Source organism: Poromitra crassiceps (genome assembly GCF_964638095.1).
Source record: "Poromitra crassiceps genome assembly, chromosome: 26".
NCBI classification, from domain to species: domain Eukaryota; kingdom Metazoa; phylum Chordata; class Actinopteri; order Beryciformes; family Melamphaidae; genus Poromitra; species Poromitra crassiceps.
In genome coordinates this window covers 3,416,680-3,440,354 of record NC_139640.1, presented here as the reverse complement: position 1 = coordinate 3,440,354, position 23,675 = coordinate 3,416,680, and the positions used below count along the sequence as shown (strand labels likewise).

Below are 23,675 nucleotides of genomic sequence, written 5' to 3'. Positions count from 1 at the left end.
TGCCAATGGCGAGTCAACTCGTCAAAAAAAAAAAAAAAAAAAATTTTGACGGTGGGACGTTGATCTAACCCTTTTACATCTCCTATAAAAATATGAGAGCCACCGAACGTGTACAACCCATTCCACCGACCCACTAAGTGGCGACAGTGCTCTCCAGACTATTGAAAGCCGAGCCAAAACTGCAGGGAATAGCGTGAGGAAGCCATTCTCATACTGTAGGCGAAAACGCTTTCGCGCTGGAGCACAACGGTGGCGCACAACGGGTGGGGGGTTCCAAAAATAGACTGGGTGGAACACACTTTGAAACACGCAGCATAAAGCCCAGAATCGCAAAAAGCTTCATCAAAGCTCTCAACCGAAACCCCAAGAAACGAGCGAGCCCCATCCAGACTCGCCCGACGAAAAGGGTCTATATAGGTGCGGGTAGGGTGGGAATCACATGGAGGCCATGGCTGCCGCTGCCCCTCCCTCTGGCTGTGATGACCTGAAATCCCTAAGGCCACCTTGGCAGCTGTGCACTGCTGCCCTGCTACCAGCCTGCTAAAGCATCAGTGGTCTCAGTTGAATGTATGCCCTGGATGTGTAAGTGGCTCGTTATATCACGCATTTCAGAAAGATCGCTCTTCACGATGTGAAAAGAGCCGCAGCAGCGCACAGGGACACAGTGTGCCCCTCGCCTCGGAATGAGTCGATCATTTGGAACGTAGTTTTTCTTCATGACAACTTGTGTATGGCCTACCTTGATACTGTGTGATTGATCTAATATCATGTATTTGTAATAGGGATGTTCATCAATTATCGAAAATCGATAATCGATCATTAAGGATTGGAATCGATCCTGTGGCATTTGGATCGATTTTTTAATTATTAAAAAAAAAAAAAAAAAAAAAAAATTGTGGACTAGGTTTGGGTGGAATTCGTTCCTCCTCGCCCCACTCCATTGCACAGCCGACTAACGTGAGGTGGAGCTTCATATAGTCTCTAGTTTTCTGGCTGGGCACGGGCCTTTGTGCCAACAAAACTGTTTTAAACATGGGGAATTCACCCCGGCATGCGCCGGGGACAGCAGAGTGTTGGAGAGGAGACACATTGAAATAAAGAGTTCATTGAGGAGAACACGTTGTCTTTCGTATTTTCTGCCATAGGCATTCATTTTGTAAAAAAAAAAAAAAAAAATTGAAAAAATTGAAAATTTTCTAAGTATTAATAAAATCGATGATCGATAATTGATCGTTAATTTTCACCGATTATCGATTTTGGAAAATTTTCAAAATGAACATCCCTAATTTGTAATCAATAAACAAGTCACAGTACCAGTGCTAACAAGGTATTCCCAGTTTGTCATAAAAATGTGAAATGCCTTTGAGCCCTGGCATGTGTCTTTGTGCTCTAAAAAAAAATGGCCAAGTCGAAGGCCAAATGGCCTTGCCCAAAAAATGATGAAATTCCCACTGAAGGTGCGGGCGGGGCGTGGTAACGCCATTTTCAGCCATCTTCTCGTCCAGACGTCCACGAAGGAAACACATCCACTCTCTGTTGCTACCCAGCTTAACTGTTCACAGTGGTTCACAGTGAATGGCCTGCATTTATATAGCGCTTTTATCCAAAGCGCTTTACAGTCAGTAGGTACATTCACCCATTCATACACCGATGGCGGCAGGCTACCACGCAGGGTGCTGGCACACCAACGGGAGCAATTTGGGGTTCAGGGTCTTGCCCAAGGACACTTCGACATGCAGACTGGAGGAGCCGGGAATCGAACCACCGACCTCTTTTATCCAAAGCGATTAGTGGACGACCCGCTCTACCTCCTGAGCTACAGCCGCCCCACAGTGGTCCCATAGCGCTCACTCCCATAGCCAGCAAGTGCCTGGAGAAGCTGGTCATATCACACATCTGCCCCCCCTCCCCCAACCATGACCCTCTACAATTTGCATACCGGCCCCAACAGGAACACGGCGGATGCAGTAGCACACGTGCTCCACACCGCCCTGTCCCACCTGGAGGGTAGGTACACCTATGTGAGAATGCTGTTCGTGGACTACAGCTCAGCATTCAACACCATACAGTAGTACCCTCCAGGTTGGTCAGCAAGCTCAAGGATCTGGGTCTGAACACAGCACTGTGTGTGACTGGATCCTGGACTTCCTGACAGACCGCCATCAGGTGGTGAGAGTGAATTAGTCATTGAATTAGTCTTAACCTTTTCACTAGGATCCTGCTATGGCAACCTGAATGTCCCAAACAAAAAGAAGGCGGCCAGCAAAGATCATTGGCAAGCAGCAGCTCTCCTTGTCAAACATCTTTGATGGCCAGGCCCTGAGGAAAGCAAACTCGATTTTAGGGAGTTTCTCCTCTTCCTTCAGGACAGAGTTCCCAGGATAAAGTGCAATAAAGTCAAACTTTCCTTTGTCTTAAGTGCAATACGTGTACTCAACTTCCACAATAGGTGATTGTTACCTTGCACTTATGCACTTTCTGCTCACACATTATCCTATCTTATCCTTTTTATTGATCCATCTTTTTAGATGTTATTGGTGTGCTGTTATGTGTTGTTATTGTGTGTACTGTCGTCTTTGTGCTCTGTCACAAGACAAACTTCCCCCAGTGGGACAATAAAGAACTGAACTGAATACTGAGTTATCTCACTCATATTCATAAAACCGGGGTTATATACCTAACCTAACCTAAGTTTTGTGCAGGACAGTCCAGACATGCCGTGTGTCGTGGTTTGGTTAAGATTAGACCAAATTTGTAGGAGGAGTAGCAGCGAGAAAGTAGTTTTGGACAAGAATCAAAATGTCTCTCCTCTCGTCTCCCCGCGTTCCCAGGGCACTCAGATCTACGATGCCAAGCGGGGCACCCTGGTGGACCTGGGCATCCTGGATGTGATGCAGATCTTCGGGCGTGCCGGGCGGCCACAGTTCGACAAGTACGGCGAGGGGACCATCATCACCACGCACGACAAGCTGAGCCACTACCTCACCCTGCTCACCCAGCACAACCCCATCGAGAGCCAGTTCCTCCAGAGCCTGGCTGACAACCTCAATGCAGAGGCAAGTCTCATACGCCCAGGCCAGTGTTGTAGTAACGTCACTATATCTCCAGTCCAGTGTTGTGGTAATGTCACTGTATCTCCAGGCCAGTGTTGTAGTAATGTCACTATATCTCCAGGCCAGTGTTGTAGTAATGTCACTGTATCTCCAGGCCAGTGTTGTAGTAATGTCACTATATCTCCAGGCCAGTGTTGTAGTAATGTCACTATATCTCCAGGCCAGTGTTGTGGTAATGTCACTATATCTCCAGGCCAGTGTTGTAGTAATGTCACTATATCTCCAGGCCAGTGTTGTGGTAATGTCACTATATCTCCAGGCCAGTGTTGTAGTAATGTCACTATATCTCCAGGCCAGTGTTGTAGTAATGTCACTATACCTCCAGGCCAGTGTTGTGGTAATGTCACTATATCTCCAGGCCAGTGTTGTAGTAATGTCACTATATCTCCAGGCCAGTGTTGTGGTAATGTCACTATATCTCCAGGCCAGTGTTGTGGTAATGTCACTATATCTCCAGGCCAGTGTTGTAGTAATGTCACTATACCTCCAGTCCAGTGTTGTAGTAATGTCACTATATCTCCAGTCCAGTGTTGTGGTAATGTCACTATATCTCCAGGCCAGTGTTGTAGTAATGTCACTATATCTCCAGTCCAGTGTTGTAGTAATGTCACTATATCTCCAGTCCAGTGTTGTGGTAATGTCACTATATCTCCAGGCCAGTGTTGTAGTAATGTCACTATATCTCCAGTCCAGTGTTGTAGTAATGTCACTATATCTCCAGGCCAGTGTTGTAGTAATGTCACTATATCTCCAGGCCAGTGTTGTAGTAATGTCACTATATCTCCAGGCCAGTGTTGTAGTAATGTCACTATATCTCCAGGCCAGTGTTGTAGTAATGTCACTGTATCTCCAGGCCAGTGTTGTAGTAACGTCACTATATCTCCAGTCCAGTGTTGTAGTAATGTCACTATATCTCCAGGCCAGTGTTGTAGTAATGTCACTATATCTCCAGTCCAGTGTTGTAGTAATGTCACTAGATCTCCAGGCCAGTGTTGTAGTAATGTCACTATATCTCCAGGCCAGTGTTGTAGTAATGTCACTATATCTTCAGGCCAGTGTTGTAGTAATGTCACTAGATCTCCAGGCCAGTGTTGTAGTAATGTCACTATATCTCCAGGCCAGTGTTGTAGTAATGTCACTATATCTCCAGTCCAGTGTTGTAGTAATGTCACTATATCTCCAGTCCAGTGTTGTAGTAATGTCACTGTATCTTCAGGCCAGTGTTGTAGTAATGTCACTGTATCTTCAGGCCAGTGTTGTAGTAATGTCACTATATCTCCAGGCCAGTGTTGTAGTAATGTCACTATATCTCCAGTCCAGTGTTGTAGTAATGTCACTGTATCTTCAGGCCAGTGTTGTAGTAATGTCACTGTATCTTCAGGCCAGTGTTGTAGTAATGTCACTATATCTCCAGGCCAGTGTTGTAGTAATGTCACTGTATCTTCAGGCCAGTGTTGTAGTAATGTCACTATATCTCCAGGCCAGTGTTGTAGTAATGTCACTATATCTCCAGGCCAGTGTTGTAGTAATGTCACTATATCTCCAGGCCAGTGTTGTAGTAATGTCACTGTATCTTCAGGCCAGTGTTGTAGTAATGTCACTATATCTCCAGGCCAGTGTTGTAGTAATGTCACTATATCTCCAGGCCAGTGTTGTAGTAACGTCACTATATCTCCAGGCCAGTGTTGTAGTAACTTCACTATATCTCCAGGCCAGTGTTGTAGTAATGTCACTATATCTCCAGGCCAGTGTTGTAGTAATGTCACTATATCTCCAGGCCAGTGTTGTAGTAATGTCACTATATCTCCAGGCCAGTGTTGTAGTAATGTCACTATATCTCCAGGCCAGTGTTGTAGTAATGTCACTATATCTCCAGGCCAGTGTTGTAGTAATGTCACTATATCTCCAGGCCAGTGTTGTAGTAATGTCACTATATCTCCAGGCCAGTGTTGTAGTAATGTCACTATATCTCCAGGCCAGTGTTGTAGTAATGTCACTATATCTCCAGGCCAGTGTTGTAGTAATGTCACTATATCTCCAGGCCAGTGTTGTAGTAATGTCACTATATCTCCAGTCCAGTGTTGTAGTAATGTCACTAGATCTCCAGGCCAGTGTTGTAGTAATGTCACTATATCTCCAGGCCAGTGTTGTAGTAATGTTACTATATCTCCAGGCCAGTGTTGTAGTAATGTCACTATATCTCCAGGCCAGTGTTGTAGTAATGTCACTATATCTCCAGGCCAGTGTTGTAGTAATGTTACTATATCTCCAGGCCAGTGTTGTAGTAATGTCACTATATCTTCAGTCCAGTGTTGTAGTAATGTCACTAGATCTCCAGGCCAGTGTTGTAGTAATGTCACTATATCTCCAGGCCAGTGTTGTAGTAATGTCACTATATCTCCAGGCCAGTGTTGTAGTAATGTCACTATATCTCCAGGCCAGTGTTGTAGTAATGTCACTATATCTCCAGGCCAGTGTTGTAGTAATGTCACTATATCTCCAGGCCAGTGTTGTAGTAATGTCACTATATCTCCAGGCCAGTGTTGTAGTAATGTCACTGTATCTTCAGGCCAGTGTTGTAGTAATGTCACTATATCTCCAGGCCAGTGTTGTAGTAATGTCACTATATCTCCAGGCCAGTGTTGTAGTAACGTCACTATATCTCCAGGCCAGTGTTGTAGTAATGTCACTATATCTCCAGGCCAGTGTTGTAGTAATGTCACTATATCTCCAGGCCAGTGTTGTAGTAATGTCACTATATCTCCAGGCCAGTGTTGTAGTAATGTCACTATATCTCCAGGCCAGTGTTGTAGTAATGTCACTATATCTCCAGGCCAGTGTTGTAGTAATGTCACTATATCTCCAGGCCAGTGTTGTAGTAACATCACTATATCTCCAGGCCAGTGTTGTAGTAATGTCACTATATCTCCAGGCCAGTGTTGTAGTAATGTCACTGTATCTCCAGGCCAGTGTTGTAGTAATGTCACTATATCTCCAGGCCAGTGTTGTAGTAATGTCACTAGATCTCCAGGCCAGTGTTGTAGTAATGTCACTATATCTCCAGGCCAGTGTTGTAGTAATGTCACTAGATCTCCAGGCCAGTGTTGTAGTAATGTCACTATATCTCCAGGCCAGTGTTGTAGTAACGTCACTATATCTCCAGGCCAGTGTTGTAGTAATGTCACTGTATCTCCAGGCCAGTGTTGTAGTAATGTCACTATATCTCCAGGCCAGTGTTGTAGTAATGTCACTATACCTCCAGTCCAGTGTTGTAGTAATGTCACTGTATCTCCAGGCCAGTGTTGTAGTAATGTCACTATATCTCCAGGCCAGTGTTGTAGTAATGTCACTATATCTCCAGGCCAGTGTTGTAGTAATGTCACTATATCTCCAGGCCAGTGTTGTAGTAATGTCACTGTATCTCCAGTCCAGTGTTGTAGTAATGTCACTATATCTCCAGGCCAGTGTTGTAGTAATGTCACTATATCTCCAGGCCAGTGTTGTAGTAATGTCACTATATCTCCAGGCCAGTGTTGTAGTAATGTCACTATATCTCCAGGCCAGTGTTGTAGTAATGTCACTATATCTCCAGGCCAGTGTTGTAGTAATGTCACTATATCTCCAGGCCAGTGTTGTAGTAATGTCACTATATCTCCAGTCCAGTGTTGTAGTAACGTCACTATATCTCCAGGCCAGTGTTGTAGTAATGTCACTATATCTCCAGTCCAGTGTTGTAGTAATGTCACTATACCTCCAGGCCAGTGTTGTAGTAATGTCACTATATCTCCAGGCCAGTGTTGTAGTAATGTCACTATATCTCCAGTCCAGTGTTGTAGTAATGTCACTATATCTCCAGGCCAGTGTTGTAGTAATGTCACTATATCTCCAGGCCAGTGTTGTAGTAATGTCACTAGATCTCCAGTCCAGTGTTGTAGTAATGTCACTATATATCCAGTCCAGTGTTGTAGTAATGTCACTATATCTCCAGTCCAGTGTTGTAGTAATGTCACTGTATCTCCAGGCCAGTGTTGTAGTAATGTCACTATATCTCCAGGCCAGTGTTGTAGTAATGTCACTAGATCTCCAGTCCAGTGTTGTAGTAATGTCACTATATCTCCAGTCCAGTGTTGTAGTAATGTCACTATATCTCCAGGCCAGTGTTGTAGTAATGTCACTATATCTCCAGTCCAGTGTTGTAGTAATGTCACTATATCTCCAGGCCAGTGTTGTAGTAATGTCACTATATCTCCAGTCCAGTGTTGTAGTAATGTTACTATATCTCCAGGCCAGTGTTGTAGTAACGTCACTAGATCTCCAGGCCAGTGTTGTAGTAATGTCACTATATCTCCAGGCCAGTGTTGTAGTAACGTCACTAGATCTCCAGGCCAGTGTTGTAGTAATGTCACTATATCTCCAGGCCAGTGTTGTAGTAATGTCACTAGATCTCCAGGCCAGTGTTGTAGTAATGTCACTATATCTCCAGGCCAGTGTTGTAGTAATGTCACTATATCTCCAGGCCAGTGTTGTAGTAATGTCACTATATCTCCAGGCCAGTGTTGTAGTAATGTCACTGTATCTTCAGGCCAGTGTTGTAGTAATGTCACTATATCTCCAGGCCAGTGTTGTAGTAATGTCACTATATCTCCAGGCCAGTGTTGTAGTAACGTCACTATATCTCCAGTCCAGTGTTGTAGTAATGTCACTATATCTCCAGGCCAGTGTTGTAGTAATGTCACTATATCTCCAGGCCAGTGTTGTAGTAATGTCACTATACCTCCAGGCCAGTGTTGTAGTAATGTCACTATATCTCCAGTCCAGTGTTGTAGTAATGTCACTGTATCTTCAGGCCAGTGTTGTAGTAATGTCACTGTATCTTCAGGCCAGTGTTGTAGTAATGTCACTATATCTCCAGGCCAGTGTTGTAGTAATGTCACTATATCTCCAGGCCAGTGTTGTAGTAATGTCACTATATCTCCAGGCCAGTGTTGTAGTAATGTCACTGTATCTTCAGGCCAGTGTTGTAGTAATGTCACTATATCTCCAGGCCAGTGTTGTAGTAATGTCACTATATCTCCAGGCCAGTGTTGTAGTAATGTCACTATATCTCCAGTCCAGTGTTGTAGTAATGTCACTATATCTCCAGGCCAGTGTTGTAGTAATGTCACTATATCTCCAGTCCAGTGTTGTAGTAATGTCACTATATCTCCAGTCCAGTGTTGTAGTAATGTCACTATATCTCCAGGCCAGTGTTGTAGTAATGTCACTATATCTCCAGGCCAGTGTTGTAGTAACGTCACTATATCTCCAGGCCAGTGTTGTAGTAACTTCACTATATCTCCAGGCCAGTGTTGTAGTAATGTCACTATATCTCCAGGCCAGTGTTGTAGTAATGTCACTATATCTCCAGGCCAGTGTTGTAGTAATGTCACTATATCTCCAGGCCAGTGTTGTAGTAATGTCACTATATCTCCAGGCCAGTGTTGTAGTAATGTCACTATATCTCCAGGCCAGTGTTGTAGTAATGTCACTATATCTCCAGGCCAGTGTTGTAGTAATGTCACTATATCTCCAGGCCAGTGTTGTAGTAATGTCACTATATCTCCAGGCCAGTGTTGTAGTAATGTCACTATATCTCCAGGCCAGTGTTGTAGTAATGTCACTATATCTCCAGGCCAGTGTTGTAGTAATGTCACTATATCTCCAGTCCAGTGTTGTAGTAATGTCACTAGATCTCCAGGCCAGTGTTGTAGTAATGTCACTATATCTCCAGGCCAGTGTTGTAGTAATGTCACTATATCTCCAGGCCAGTGTTGTAGTAATGTCACTATATCTCCAGGCCAGTGTTGTAGTAATGTCACTATATCTCCAGGCCAGTGTTGTAGTAATGTCACTATATCTCCAGGCCAGTGTTGTAGTAATGTCACTATATCTCCAGTCCAGTGTTGTAGTAATGTCACTATATCTCCAGGCCAGTGTTGTAGTAATGTCACTATATCTCCAGGCCAGTGTTGTAGTAATGTCACTATATCTCCAGGCCAGTGTTGTAGTAATGTCACTATATCTCCAGTCCAGTGTTGTAGTAATGTCACTATATCTCCAGGCCAGTGTTGTAGTAATGTTACTATATCTCCAGTCCAGTGTTGTAGTAATGTCACTATATCTCCAGTCCAGTGTTGTAGTAATGTCACTATATCTCCAGTCCAGTGTTGTAGTAATGTCACTATATCTCCAGGCCAGTGTTGTAGTAATGTCACTATATCTCCAGGCCAGTGTTGTAGTAATGTCACTATATCTCCAGGCCAGTGTTGTAGTAATGTCACTATATCTCCAGTCCAGTGTTGTAGTAATGTCACTATATCTCCAGTCCAGTGTTGTAGTAATGTCACTATATCTCCAGGCCAGTGTTGTAGTAATGTCACTATATCTCCAGTCCAGTGTTGTAGTAATGTCACTATATCTCCAGGCCAGTGTTGTAGTAATGTCACTAGATCTCCAGGCCAGTGTTGTAGTAATGTCACTATATCTCCAGTCCAGTGTTGTAGTAATGTCACTATATCTCCAGGCCAGTGTTGTAGTAATGTCACTATATCTCCAGGCCAGTGTTGTAGTAATGTCACTATATCTCCAGGCCAGTGTTGTAGTAATGTCACTATATCTCCAGTCCAGTGTTGTAGTAATGTCACTATATCTCCAGGCCAGTGTTGTAGTAATGTCACTATATCTCCAGGCCAGTGTTGTAGTAATGTCACTATATCTCCAGTCCAGTGTTGTAGTAATGTCACTATATCTCCAGGCCAGTGTTGTAGTAATGTCACTATATCTCCAGGCCAGTGTTGTAGTAATGTCACTATATCTCCAGGCCAGTGTTGTAGTAATGTCACTATATCTCCAGGCCAGTGTTGTAGTAATGTCACTATATCTCCAGGCCAGTGTTGTAGTAATGTCACTATATCTCCAGTCCAGTGTTGTAGTAATGTCACTATATCTCCAGTCCAGTGTTGTAGTAATGTCACTATATCTCCAGTCCAGTGTTGTAGTAATGTCACTATATCTCCAGTCCAGTGTTGTAGTAATGTCACTATATCTCCAGGCCAGTGTTGTAGTAATGTCACTATATCTCCAGGCCAGTGTTGTAGTAATGTCACTGTATCTCCAGGCCAGTGTTGTAGTAATGTCACTATATCTCCAGTCCAGTGTTGTAGTAATGTCACTATATCTCCAGGCCAGTGTTGTAGTAATGTCACTATATCTCCAGGCCAGTGTTGTAGTAATGTCACTATATCTCCAGGCCAGTGTTGTAGTAATGTCACTATATCTCCAGGCCAGTGTTGTAGTAATGTCACTATATCTCCAGTCCAGTGTTGTAGTAATGTCACTATATCTCCAGTCCAGTGTTGTAGTAATGTCACTGTATCTCCAGTCCAGTGTTGTAGTAATGTCACTGTATCTCCAGTCCAGTGTTGTAGTAATGTCACTGTATCTCCAGTCCAGTGTTGTAGTAATGTCACTATATCTCCAGGCCAGTGTTGTAGTAATGTCACTATATCTCCAGTCCAGTGTTGTAGTAATGTCACTGTATCTCCAGTCCAGTGTTGTAGTAATGTCACTATATCTCCAGGCCAGTGTTGTAGTAATGTCACTATATCTCCAGTCCAGTGTTGTAGTAATGTCACTGTATCTCCAGTCCAGTGTTGTAGTAATGTCACTATATCTCCAGGCCAGTGTTGTAGTAATGTCACTATATCTCCAGTCCAGTGTTGTAGTAATGTCACTGTATCTCCAGTCCAGTGTTGTAGTAATGTCACTATATCTCCAGGCCAGTGTTGTAGTAATGTCACTATATCTCCAGGCCAGTGTTGTAGTAATGTCACTGTATCTCCAGTCCAGTGTTGTAGTAATGTCACTAGATCTCCAGGCCAGTGTTGTAGTAATGTCACTATATCTCCAGTCCAGTGTTGTAGTAATGTCACTATATCTCCAGTCCAGTGTTGTAGTAATGTCACTATATCTCCAGGCCAGTGTTGTAGTAATGTCACTATATCTCCAGTCCAGTGTTGTAGTAATGTCACTATATCTCCAGTCCAGTGTTGTAGTAATGTCACTATATCTCCAGGCCAGTGTTGTAGTAATGTCACTATATCTCCAGTCCAGTGTTGTAGTAATGTCACTATATCTCCAGTCCAGTGTTGTAGTAATGTCACTATATCTCCAGGCCAGTGTTGTAGTAATGTCACTATATCTCCAGTCCAGTGTTGTAGTAATGTCACTATATCTCCAGTCCAGTGTTGTAGTAATGTCACTATAGCTCCAGGCCAGTGTTGTAGTAATGTCACTATATCTCCAGTCCAGTGTTGTAGTAATGTCACTATATCTCCAGTCCAGTGTTGTAGTAATGTCACTATATCTCCAGGCCAGTGTTGTAGTAATGTCACTATATCTCCAGGCCAGTGTTGTAGTAATGTCACTATATCTCCAGTCCAGTGTTGTAGTAATGTCACTATATCTCCAGGTCAGTGTTGTAGTAATGTCACTAGATCTCCAGGCCAGTGTTGTAGTAATGTCACTATATCTCCAGTCCAGTGTTGTAGTAATGTCACTATATCTCCAGTCCAGTGTTGTAGTAATGTCACTAGATCTCCAGGCCAGTGTTGTAGTAATGTCACTATATCTCCAGGTCAGTGTTGTAGTAACTTCACTATATCTCCAGGCCAGTGTTGTAGTAATGTCACTATATCTCCAGTCCAGTGTTGTAGTAATGTCACTATATCTCCAGTCCAGTGTTGTAGTAATGTCACTAGATCTCCAGGCCAGTGTTGTAGTAATGTCACTATATCTCCAGTCCAGTGTTGTAGTAATGTCACTATATCTCCAGGCCAGTGTTGTAGTAATGTCACTATATCTCCAGTCCAGTGTTGTAGTAATGTCACTATATCTCCAGGCCAGTGTTGTAGTAATGTCACTAGATCTCCAGGCCAGTGTTGTAGTAATGTCACTATATCTCCAGTCCAGTGTTGTAGTAATGTCACTATATCTCCAGGTCAGTGTTGTAGTAATGTCACTAGATCTCCAGGCCAGTGTTGTAGTAATGTCACTGTATCTCCAGGCCAGTGTTGTAGTAATGTCACTATATCTCCAGTCCAGTGTTGTAGTAATGTCACTATATCTCCAGGTCAGTGTTGTAGTAATGTCACTAGATCTCCAGGCCAGTGTTGTAGTAATGTCACTATATCTCCAGGTCAGTGTTGTAGTAATGTCACTAGATCTCCAGGCCAGTGTTGTAGTAATGTCACTGTATCTCCAGGCCAGTGTTGTAGTAATGTCACTATATCTCCAGGCCAGTGTTGTAGTAATGTCACTATATCTCCAGTCCAGTGTTGTAGTAATGTCACTATATCTCCAGTCCAGTGTTGTAGTAACGTCACTATATCTCCAGTCCAGTGTTGTAGTAATGTCACTATATCTCCAGGTCAGTGTTGTAGTAATGTCACTAGATCTCCAGGCCAGTGTTGTAGTAATGTCACTATATCTCCAGGTCAGTGTTGTAGTAATGTCACTAGATCTCCAGGCCAGTGTTGTAGTAATGTCACTATATCTCCAGGCCAGTGTTGTAGTAATGTCACTATATCTCCAGGCCAGTGTTGTAGTAATGTCACTATATCTCCAGTCCAGTGTTGTAGTAATGTCACTATATCTCCAGGTCAGTGTTGTAGTAATGTCACTAGATCTCCAGGCCAGTGTTGTAGTAATGTCACTGTATCTCCAGGCCAGTGTTGTAGTAATGTCACTATATCTCCAGGCCAGTGTTGTAGTAATGTCACTATATCTCCAGTCCAGTGTTGTAGTAATGTCACTATATCTCCAGGCCAGTGTTGTAGTAATGTCACTATATCTCCAGGCCAGTGTTGTAGTAATGTCACTATATCTCCAGGCCAGTGTTGTAGTAATGTCACTATATCTCCAGTCCAGTGTTGTAGTAATGTCACTAGATCTCCAGGCCAGTGTTGTAGTAATGTCACTAGATCTCCAGGCCAGTGTTGTAGTAATGTCACTGTATCTCCAGGCCAGTGTTGTAGTAATGTCACTATATCTCCAGGCCAGTGTTGTAGTAATGTCACTATATCTCCAGTCCAGTGTTGTAGTAATGTCACTATATCTCCAGTCCAGTGTTGTAGTAATGTCACTATATCTCCAGGCCAGTGTTGTAGTAATGTCACTATATCTCCAGGCCAGTGTTGTAGTAATGTCACTATATCTCCAGTCCAGTGTTGTAGTAATGTCACTATATCTCCAGTCCAGTGTTGTAGTAATGTCACTATATCTCCAGTCCAGTGTTGTAGTAATGTCACTATATCTCCAGGCCAGTGTTGTAGTAATGTCACTATATCTCCAGGCCAGTGTTGTAGTAATGTCACTATATCTCCAGGCCAGTGTTGTAGTAATGTCACTAGATCTCCAGGCCAGTGTTGTAGTAATGTCACTATATCTCCAGGCCAGTGTTGTAGTAATGTCACTGTATCTCCAGGCCAGTGTTGTAGTAATGTCACTATATCTCCAGGCCAGTGTTGTAGTAATGTCACTATATCTCCAGTCCAGTGTTGTAGTAATGTCACTATATCTCCAGGCCAGTGTTGTAGTAATGTCACTATATCTCCAGGCCAGTGTTGTAGTAATGTTACTATATCTCCAGGCCAGTGTTGTAGTAATGTCACTATATCTCCAGGCCAGTGTTGTAGTAATGTCACTATATCTCCAGGCCAGTGTTGTAGTAATGTCACTATATCTCCAGGCCAGTGTTGTAGTAATGTCACTATATCTCCAGGCCAGTGTTGTAGTAATGTCACTATATCTCCAGTCCAGTGTTGTAGTAATGTCACTATATCTCCAGTCCAGTGTTGTAGTAATGTCACTATATCTCCAGGCCAGTGTTGTAGTAACGTCACTATATCTCCAGGCCAGTGTTGTAGTAATGTCACTATATCTCCAGGCCAGTGTTGTAGTAATGTCACTATATCTCCAGGCCAGTGTTGTAGTAACGTCACTATATCTCCAGGCCAGTGTTGTAGTAATGTCACTATATCTCCAGGCCAGTGTTGTAGTAATGTCACTATATCTCCAGGCCAGTGTTGTAGTAATGTCACTATATCTCCAGGCCAGTGTTGTAGTAATGTCACTATATCTCCAGGCCAGTGTTGTAGTAATGTCACTATATCTCCAGGCCAGTGTTGTAGTAATGTCACTATATCTCCAGGCCAGTGTTGTAGTAACGTCACTATATCTCCAGGCCAGTGTTGTAGTAACGTCACTATATCTCCAGGCCAGTGTTGTAGTAACGTCACTATATCTCCAGGCCAGTGTTGTAGTAATGTCACTATATCTCCAGTCCAGTGTTGTAGTAATGTCACTGTATCTCCAGGCCAGTGTTGTAGTAATGTCACTATATCTCCAGGCCAGTGTTGTAGTAATGTCACTATATCTCCAGGCCAGTGTTGTAGTAATGTCACTATATCTCCAGGCCAGTGTTGTAGTAATGTCACTATATCTCCAGGCCAGTGTTGTAGTAACGTCACTATATCTCCAGGCCAGTGTTGTAGTAACGTCACTATATCTCCAGGCCAGTGTTGTAGTAACGTCACTATATCTCCAGGCCAGTGTTGTAGTAACGTCACTATATCTCCAGTCCAGTGTTGTAGTAATGTCACTATATCTCCAGGCCAGTGTTGTAGTAATGTCACTATATCTCCAGTCCAGTGTTGTAGTAATGTCACTATATCTTCAGGCCAGTGTTGTAGTAATGTCACTAGATCTCCAGTCCAGTGTTGTAGTAATGTCACTATATCTCCAGGCCAGTGTTGTAGTAATGTCACTAGATCTCCAGTCCAGTGTTGTAGTAATGTCACTATATCTCCAGTCCAGTGTTGTAGTAATGTCACTATATCTCCAGGCCAGTGTTGTAGTAACGTCACTATATCTCCAGTCCAGTGTTGTAGTAATGTCACTATATCTCCAGGCCAGTGTTGTAGTAACGTCACTATATCTCCAGTCCAGTGTTGTAGTAATGTCACTATATCTCCAGGCCAGTGTTGTAGTAATGTCACTATATCTCCAGTCCAGTGTTGTAGTAATGTCACTATATCTCCAGGCCAGTGTTGTAGTAATGTCACTATATCTCCAGGCCAGTGTTGTAGTAATGTCACTATATCTCCAGTCCATGTTGAGTCTCCATTCCCCAGCAGTGTTGTGGGTAACTCATTACAAAAGTAAGATATTACATGTAATATATTACTTTTAGCAGTAACTCAGTAATATAACTTATTACTTATAGGATTTAAGTAATATTATACCAGTTACTTTGTCAAGTAACTCAAGTTACAAATTGAGTTACATTTCATTAAATCAAAGCACATATTTAAAAAAGAGACAATCGTTTCCTAATCAAACTGTGTGTTTTTATGCAAATAACCACTATAGGTGACAATAACAAAGGAAAGGAATAACATTTAGAATTGTGGATTGTTTACACTGACTTCAAGGCGGTTGAAATTATTTTTCGGGATGGTCCCGGTGCGGCGATGTCATTCTGCTGCTGCTGTTGTTTTGGTAAAAGTAATGCAAAAGTAGTGTAATAAGTAACGAGTTACTCTACACAGAAAGTAATATTGTAAAGTAACGTATTACTTTCAAATGAAAGTAACTAGTAATATGTAGTATATTACATTTTGAAAGTAACTTGTTCCCCAGTGATCGAGTCCAAATCTAAGTCACCAAAGAAGAGTGTGAGTCGACTCCCCACTGCCTTTTGTTTGATATCGGTATGGATATCGATACCCGATATCGATGTGGGGGGTGTCTGTGTTTGTGTGGGGGTGTCTGTGTTTGTGGCGGGGATGGGTGTGTGTGTGTGTGGGTGTGTGTGTGTGGGGGGGGGGGTGTATGTGTGTGTAGGGTGGGGGGGGTGCCTTTGTTTGCGGGGAGTGGGAGGGTATGGGAGTGGGGGGTGTCTGTGTGTGGGGGGGTTAAATATGCAGAGATGGGGGTTTAAAAGTCTTGTACAAGGCATGCTGTGCCCCACATCATACTGTGTGTGGAGAAGTCTGGCTGTGGCTTCTGCTCAGTCGCTTCTCAATTTGTGGCTACATTTTGCTTCCAGTGTTCGTCTGGCTTAAATATGCTCAAATGAGATGGAGAGGAGCCAGAGAAGGCCTGAAGAATCCAGTGGCACTGGTGGACGAGTCGGTCAGCACGGCCTTGTAAAGTTTTGATTGTCGTGACAGTCACTGTAGGAATTATTAATAGATTGATCTTGTTTCATTTTGCCTTGAAATGTCTGGGGGTTCTATGAACTGTTCCTAACTGTGAGCTCATGTTGAAAGAATTTATTGTCGGCTACGATGTTTTTCATTCTCTTCAATGGCTTGAAATGTGCTTCTTTGATTGATCCTATGTTGATCCTATGTATTGATTTCTTTCCAAAGGTGGCTACTTTAAAGAATCTAAAATATAAGATAGTTTTGGTTTGTTTGACACTTTTTTGGTCACTGAGAACAAGTTGTGTTATTTCATAGTTTTGATGATTACTATCATTCTAAAATTAGGAAAATGTTAAAAATAAATATAAATGCTGTGTTCCCCCAAACTTGATGGGCAGTGTACCTCAGTTTGGGAAAGGCAAATCTTTAAAGGAGCAGATAGAAAACAGACCAGACTGTTTCTGTTCAGCCTGCAGATGTCTGAACTGTCCACCAGATGGCGGCAGAGGATAGCGGTGGCCGTTGCTCATGTCTGATGAGTCTCTCTCCTCTCCCCTGCTGCTCAGGTGGCCCTGGGGACCGTCACAAACGTGGACGAGGCGGTGAAGTGGCTGAGTTACACCTACCTCTACGTCCGCATGAGGGCCAACCCACTGGTGTATGGCATCAACCACCAGGCCTGCCAGGTTAACCATCTACACTCTCTCTTACTCTTATAACACCAGGCTTTCCCATCTATTGATTCTATTTGACAGGGTATCCATGGGGTCTTGAAAAGTATTTAAAGTGGATAAATCAATTTATGGAAAATTAAGGCCCTTAAAAAGTATTAAAAGGTCTTAGTTGCCTTTTTATGAGGTATTACATTTTGTAGCTATTTTGCAGATTGTGTTAAAAGGGCATATGATATCGCCTCATATCGATCGCAGACACCTGATTTGAATTGAAATAATATTGTGGTTGCACTAGCGCCTCCTCTGGTCGGTCGGGGCGCCTGTTGGGAGGGAAGGGAACTGGTGGGAATAGCGTGGTCCTCCCACGTGCTATGTCCGTGCAGGGGGGAAATTGGCCAAGTACAATTAGCCCTTTTCACAGCTGCCATTTTGTGTCTAAAAGGCAGGGGAAACACAGGTGCAACCAACTCACTAATTAGGGCCCCAGCACTGGAACACCTAAATGGACTGGAAGTTGGACACCCTAATTAAGGTTTTGGTGCACCTGTGAAACTTCCTGCCTTTTAGACACAAAATGGTGGCTGTGAAAAGGGTCAATAGACCAAATCAGCGGGATGTTTACATTTACTTCCGGGTACCCCTGAGGTCCACACATTATAATGGCGGTGGACGGCACAAACTGACGTGTTGAAGACAAAAACAGACAAGACAAAAATGGTTCGTCCGTGTTGTGTTGTTGTTTAATATCATTCATAACAACACTTTCACTAACGTTAGTGGAGACCAGACTAGCTAATTTACCTGTTGGACCAGACTAGAGTAGACTTGAAGCTAAATTAAATTGACGTGGCGTCAGTAGCTCTGTCTGTACCAGGCTCTTTCTCGCCGAGAAGAGCCTGGTGACGCGAGGTTACTCTGTCTGTAACGTAAAAAAACAGCGAGTTTGACAGACAAACACACGTTATTAGCTAGCTAACACTACATAAAACAAACACAGAAGAAAGGCTAGATACGTCGGACAAGCATGTTTACCAACCGTTTAACCATTTAAATTGAAAGTAGTCGGCCGAAAACAACGAGAGGGTTTGACAGCATTTATTTGACAACACGCACATTTAAACCTGCCGCCTTCCCCAAGTGGTACCCGGAAGTAAATTTGTTTACATGGTGACGTCACGGTGATTTGGTCTATTGGGGAGAGAATAGGGGGGGGGATGGAAACCGTATTGTGGCAGACTGTGATATCAGCAAATATGGTATCGTTGTCCAAAGAATCTACAGTATACTGTATATCATCGTACCGTGATGAAACTTGTGATTTACACCCCATATCGGTGATGTGACTTAAGTGGCATTGTGGTCTTAAAATATATTGAACAGGTCTTAAAAAGGGCTTCACCCATTGATACCTAAGCGTCTGCTCTAGAATGGCACTCTAAACCTAATGCGAGTTTGAAAACAACCCCTCTAAACCTGAGGTTTTGTGGACAAGTTGACAGAGCGGTCGGCGTTCACTAAGACCTTGATTTCTCAGGCTCTGTAGCACCTAGAAACATAAAAGAAAAAGCATTTGAGAGCTTAACCCTTTGGTTTTCAGTAGTAAGAAGTATTATATTTGCCATAATGTTCATTAACATTTATTTTTTGTATTGTATCTTTAACCCCAAAAAATAAATTCTAACAGATTTTCCGAAATGTTTATGATCATTAGGGCAAATATATCCATTCCAAATGAAAAGCCAAGGGTTTAAAGAGCATGGTGTAGGTAAAACCTTTTTATTTATTTATAGTTAGGAAAATTATTATGAAAATACCACAAAAAACAAAAAACAAAATTAAAACATGTTCCCAGGGCAGACATATGGAGAAAAGGGTGGCATTATGATGTACATGCTAAAAAAAGCCATCTGGGTAGATAACACCTCTGACGTCACTCTGGTTACTGTACTTACTGTAATAATAATAATATACAGTCAATGTGTAGGCTACAGCATGCCAAAAACACCCACAATCAGCATTCGCAGATGTATGATAATTATCATATTTGTACGATAATTTACCACCAAAACCAATAGCATTTTGACCCTCTGGTACGATAATTCGACACTGCCCAGAATGCATTTCGGCATTGACGGGAGAAAAGAAAACTCTGCTCTGCCATTTTCTCCCCAAAGGCAACTGTTTCTGTTTAGTTTGGGCTGTATCTATGGTTAATATGGCACTTCATGAAGTTTTTAATAGTGTCAGTAGTCAAACGTCAAACTAGTTGACCCCCAATATGCAATCTGTTTTTCAAAATAACACCTATTTGGAAATATAATTTTCGAGAACTATGAGAGCGCACAGCCGGCCGGCCATCTCAGCTGATGTTACCTGGCTCCAGAATGCTCTCAGGCGGATAAGTATATCGTCGCAGATGGACGGACAGACGCTCGGCGTATGGAGGTAATGATCCGAGGGAACTAGGGGTGCTCCGATCTCGTTTTTTGCCACCGGTCACCCATGAGAAATATCTGCCCGACCGATCACCGATTTTTTTCTAAGCAGCTATAGCAGTCTATTATAGAACAGTTTCCATTCGACATATAGGCCTACATTTCATGCATCAAATTGAAAGTGCAACACATTTTCTTTTTTTCCTACATCGATATTTTATATTGTGTAGGCTAAAGGAAACCACCAACATGATTTTTGTCAGATAATTGGAGCACAAGACTGTGATGAACTAAGTGGCTAGAAGAATGTTCTTTATAGTTCAGTCCACTTCCCTCAGTTCAGTTTATAAAAGAACAAAAATATTCCACTTCGGGATTTCCATGTTACCAGTTCAATGCAGTTCAGTTCACTCAACAAAAATACTCCATTCCGGGATTTCCCTGTTACACAAGAAAAATAACTTGGACCAAAGGAAACTATCTTATAGATTTATAAGCTAAAGCTGCTAAAGCTAACCAAAGCTATTAACCAAAGCTTTGCCAACGCTGGTGACAGCTGTTGTCAGTTCAGGTTAGTTAAAGCCCCATTCAGCAACTTTTCCAAGTTTTGCTATTGGAGCAACTGCTTCAAAATATAGAGACAGTCCGCATGTCTGGGAACGCCCACAAAATGTTAAACGGCTGGCGCGCGAGTGGGGTAAAACCGCCGATATATCTCATGGGCTGCCTCACCAAAAGACGATGCTGCGGCTCTAAACTACAGGTTTGGGGGTTCTAGAGCAGAACACAAGACGTCTGCTCAGATGTGCGTTTACTGCGGTGGTTAAATCCCCGATCGCGTCTGTCTGGGCTGGGCTATCAGCTAAATTCTAACTTTGCTGAATGGATAGAACGGGGGAATTTACCCCACCCTGACCCCGCCCCCAGCAAGACTGAGCCAGCTAACCCAGCGTCTATGACGAGACGTGGCCTCAACCCATAGCACACCCAAAAAGTTTGAAGTGGTGCAGACTAACGAAAATTCAAAGTAACATAAAGAAAGGAAGTCGCACATTCCAAAATCTCCTCTGCTGTGTTTAATAAATTACACCAACATGTTTCGGCGAAAGTGCCTTCGTCAGGGTGCAGGCTGCACCCTGCTCTAGTCACCAGCCTATCAGAACACAGCAGATTACCCCTGCTCTAGTCACCAGCCTATCAGAACACAGCAGATTTCCCCTGCTCTAGTCACCAGCCAGAATCTAGTCATCAGCCTATCAGAACACTTTTAGCTTGTTGAAGCAACATATACCCACCAATGATAGGGAGGGGAAAATCAGTAGTATGTTTTCATTAAGAGAAAGCACTGCTGGTATTGATACTGTTGCAAATGAGTATTGTATCCATTTAATTTTTTTTGTAAAAATATGTTATGTGTGTTATCATTAATAATATGTTATTGATAGTATCGTGACAACCTTAGTGTGTGTGTGTGTGTGTGTGTGTGTGTGTGTGTGTGTGTGTGTGTGTGTGTGTGTGTGTGTGTGTGTGTGTGTGTGCGTGCGTGCGTGCGTGCGTGCGTGCGTGCGTGCAGTTCGACCCGGCTCTGCTGATGTACAGAAAGGAGCTGGTGGAGGCGTCGGCCAGGAAGCTGGACAAGGCCCGGATGATCCGCTTCGAGGAGCGCACCGGATACCTGGCCTCCACCGACCTGGGCCGCACCGCCAGCCACTTCTACATCAGATACAACACTATAGAGGTAACCACACAACACTAGAGTTAACCATACAACACTACAGAGGTAAGCATACAGCACTATAGAGGTCGCCATCGTTTTCTTTATTTGTTTATTATTTGTTTTCATTTGTTTAGTAACCATAGGACACCATAGAGACACTGCATGAGATAGGCCACGCCCATCACGGAGGAAAAGCTCCGTTCATTTCCACACACCAGCGTAATTTCCCTTGAAATAAACCAGTGGTTCTCAAAGTGGGGTCCGGGGACCCCCTGGGCTCCTTGAGGGAGTTCCAGGAGGTCCCAAGCAAAAAGGGACTTAATTTATTCTCACTATAATTCCATCCATCCATACAGAATGTATGACTATTTTGGTCATGGCTTTCATACACTTTCTGAAATAAAACATCTAAAAGCAGAAATCTTATGAGATGGGGGATACTGGGACAAAATCTGGGTCAAATTAGTGTCAGTTAAGATGTCCTTGATGTGAAAAAGTTTGAGAACCACTGAATTAAACATAGCTAAAAGCTGTTGTATGGTGGGCTGAGCAGCTGTATTCCTGATAATTGAAGGCTCTATATATTGCAGGTAATGCAATACCTCTCCTTGCCTGTCACTATAATCTTGCTCCACCACTTTTAACTATAACTAGGTGCCCATGACTGCAGAGATCATGGGAAAATGTGTGCATAATATCTGTATCGGCATTGGCAATCAGCCAAAAGATTTGGAAAATATCGATATAATAATAATAATTATTATAATTATTATCATTATTATTATTATTATTATTATAAAAACATTATACAAACATTATTGACTATCTGCATTCAGGGACGCACCTCCGTACTGTAGGTGGACAACTATGGCTCATATCTGATTTTTAATGGAGGGGGGGGGGGTCAAGACTGTGACATCCACTGTGAAACTTCTGTCAACATCTGAACATGCTATGTTCTCCTGATCTCCTCTCCTCTCTGTCCTCCATGTCTGTGTGAAGACCTTCAACGAGATGTTTAACTCCCAGAGAACGGAGGCCGACATCCTCAGCATCGTCTCCAAGGCCGAGGAGTTTGAGCAGGTCAAGGTGAGGCCGTCACCGCTTTAATCTAGACTCGACAGATTCAATTCTTCATTTTGGCTGAACCAGTCCTTTCAACTTTAAAGCGATAGTTAATTTTTTTTTAAAGTCTAGTCCTATTTGCTACTTACCAATGATGATGTTGATTGTTATTGAGTTATGTCTCAGCACAGTCCATGCTGTTCCTCATAGTAGCTCTACCAATCAACATCATCATTGCTAAGTAGCAAATAGGACTAGACTCATGTGAACTATCCCTTTAAATTCTTCATTTTGGCTGAACCAGTACTTTAAAGGACTGGTTCAGCCAAAATGAAGAATTTAATCTACACACCTCCATTTCAGTTGAACGTCCATTAAAGTTTATAAGACCACTAAACAGAGTGAAAAAAAAGGGCAGGTTGTTTGGAGATCCAAAACAAGCATAAAATCACCGTCAGACTTTTCTAAACAGCCCATGTGTGTTTAAAAAATGTGTTGGTGGTGTGTGTGTGTGTGGGCAGGTCTGTGACGAGCAGTGTTGGGGGTAACTCATTACAAAAGTAACATATTACATGTAATATATTACTTTTAGCAGTAACTCAGTAATATAATGTATTACTTATAGGATTTCAGTAATATTATACCAGTTACTTTGTCAAGTAACTCAAGTTACAAATTGAGTTACATTTTATTAAATCAAAGCACTAAAAAAGATGCAATAATTTCCTAATCAAACTGTTTTTATGCAAATAACCACTATAGATGACAATAACAAAGGAAAATAATAACATTTAGAATTTTGGATTGTTTACACTGACTTCAAGGTGGTTGAAATTATTTTTCGGGATGGTTCGGGGGCGGCAATGTCATTCTGCTGCTGCTGTTGTTTTGGTGAAAGTAATGCAAAAGTAGTGTAATAAGTAACGAGTTACTCTACACAGAAAGTAATATTGTAAAGTAACTTATTGCTTTTAAACAAAAGTAACTAGTAATATGTAGTATTACATTTTGAAAGTAACTTGCCCAACACTGGTGACGAGGAGGGGGAAGAGTTAAATGTATTGGTTTGGGCGGTGTGTGTGTGTGTGTGTGTGTGTGTGTGGGCAGGTCCGTGACGAGGAGATAGAGGAGTTGGAGCAACTGCTGAGTAACTACTGCGAGCTGCCCGCTGCTGGCGGCGTGGAGAACGGCTATGGCAAGATCAACATCCTGCTGCAGACCTACGTCAGTCGAGGGGAGGTGGACAACTTCTCCCTCATATCAGACCTGTCCTACGTCGCTCAGGTCAGCACACACACATACAGACACACACACACACACACACACACACACACACACACACACACACACAGAGCTCAGGTCAGCACGATGTGCAACACACACACACACACACACACACACACACACACACACCTATAGTAGGT

At 42.8% G+C, this 23,675-nt stretch overlaps 1 protein-coding gene across 1 annotated transcript in view; it reads left to right on the top strand.

The window, feature by feature from the left end:
- Positions 1 to 23,675, top strand: part of ascc3 (activating signal cointegrator 1 complex subunit 3) — a gene marked incomplete at its 5' end in the record, with an annotated part of 152,707 nt that overhangs the window by 47,433 nt on the left and 81,599 nt on the right. Inside the window, 5 exons of the mRNA XM_083661237.1 lie at positions 2,832 to 3,056; positions 16,927 to 17,046; positions 21,043 to 21,207; positions 22,189 to 22,275; positions 23,359 to 23,535. Of these exons, the coding sequence (XP_083517363.1) occupies positions 2,832 to 3,056; positions 16,927 to 17,046; positions 21,043 to 21,207; positions 22,189 to 22,275; positions 23,359 to 23,535 (774 nt within the window). The remainder of the gene's footprint in view (positions 1 to 2,831; positions 3,057 to 16,926; positions 17,047 to 21,042; positions 21,208 to 22,188; positions 22,276 to 23,358; positions 23,536 to 23,675) is intronic.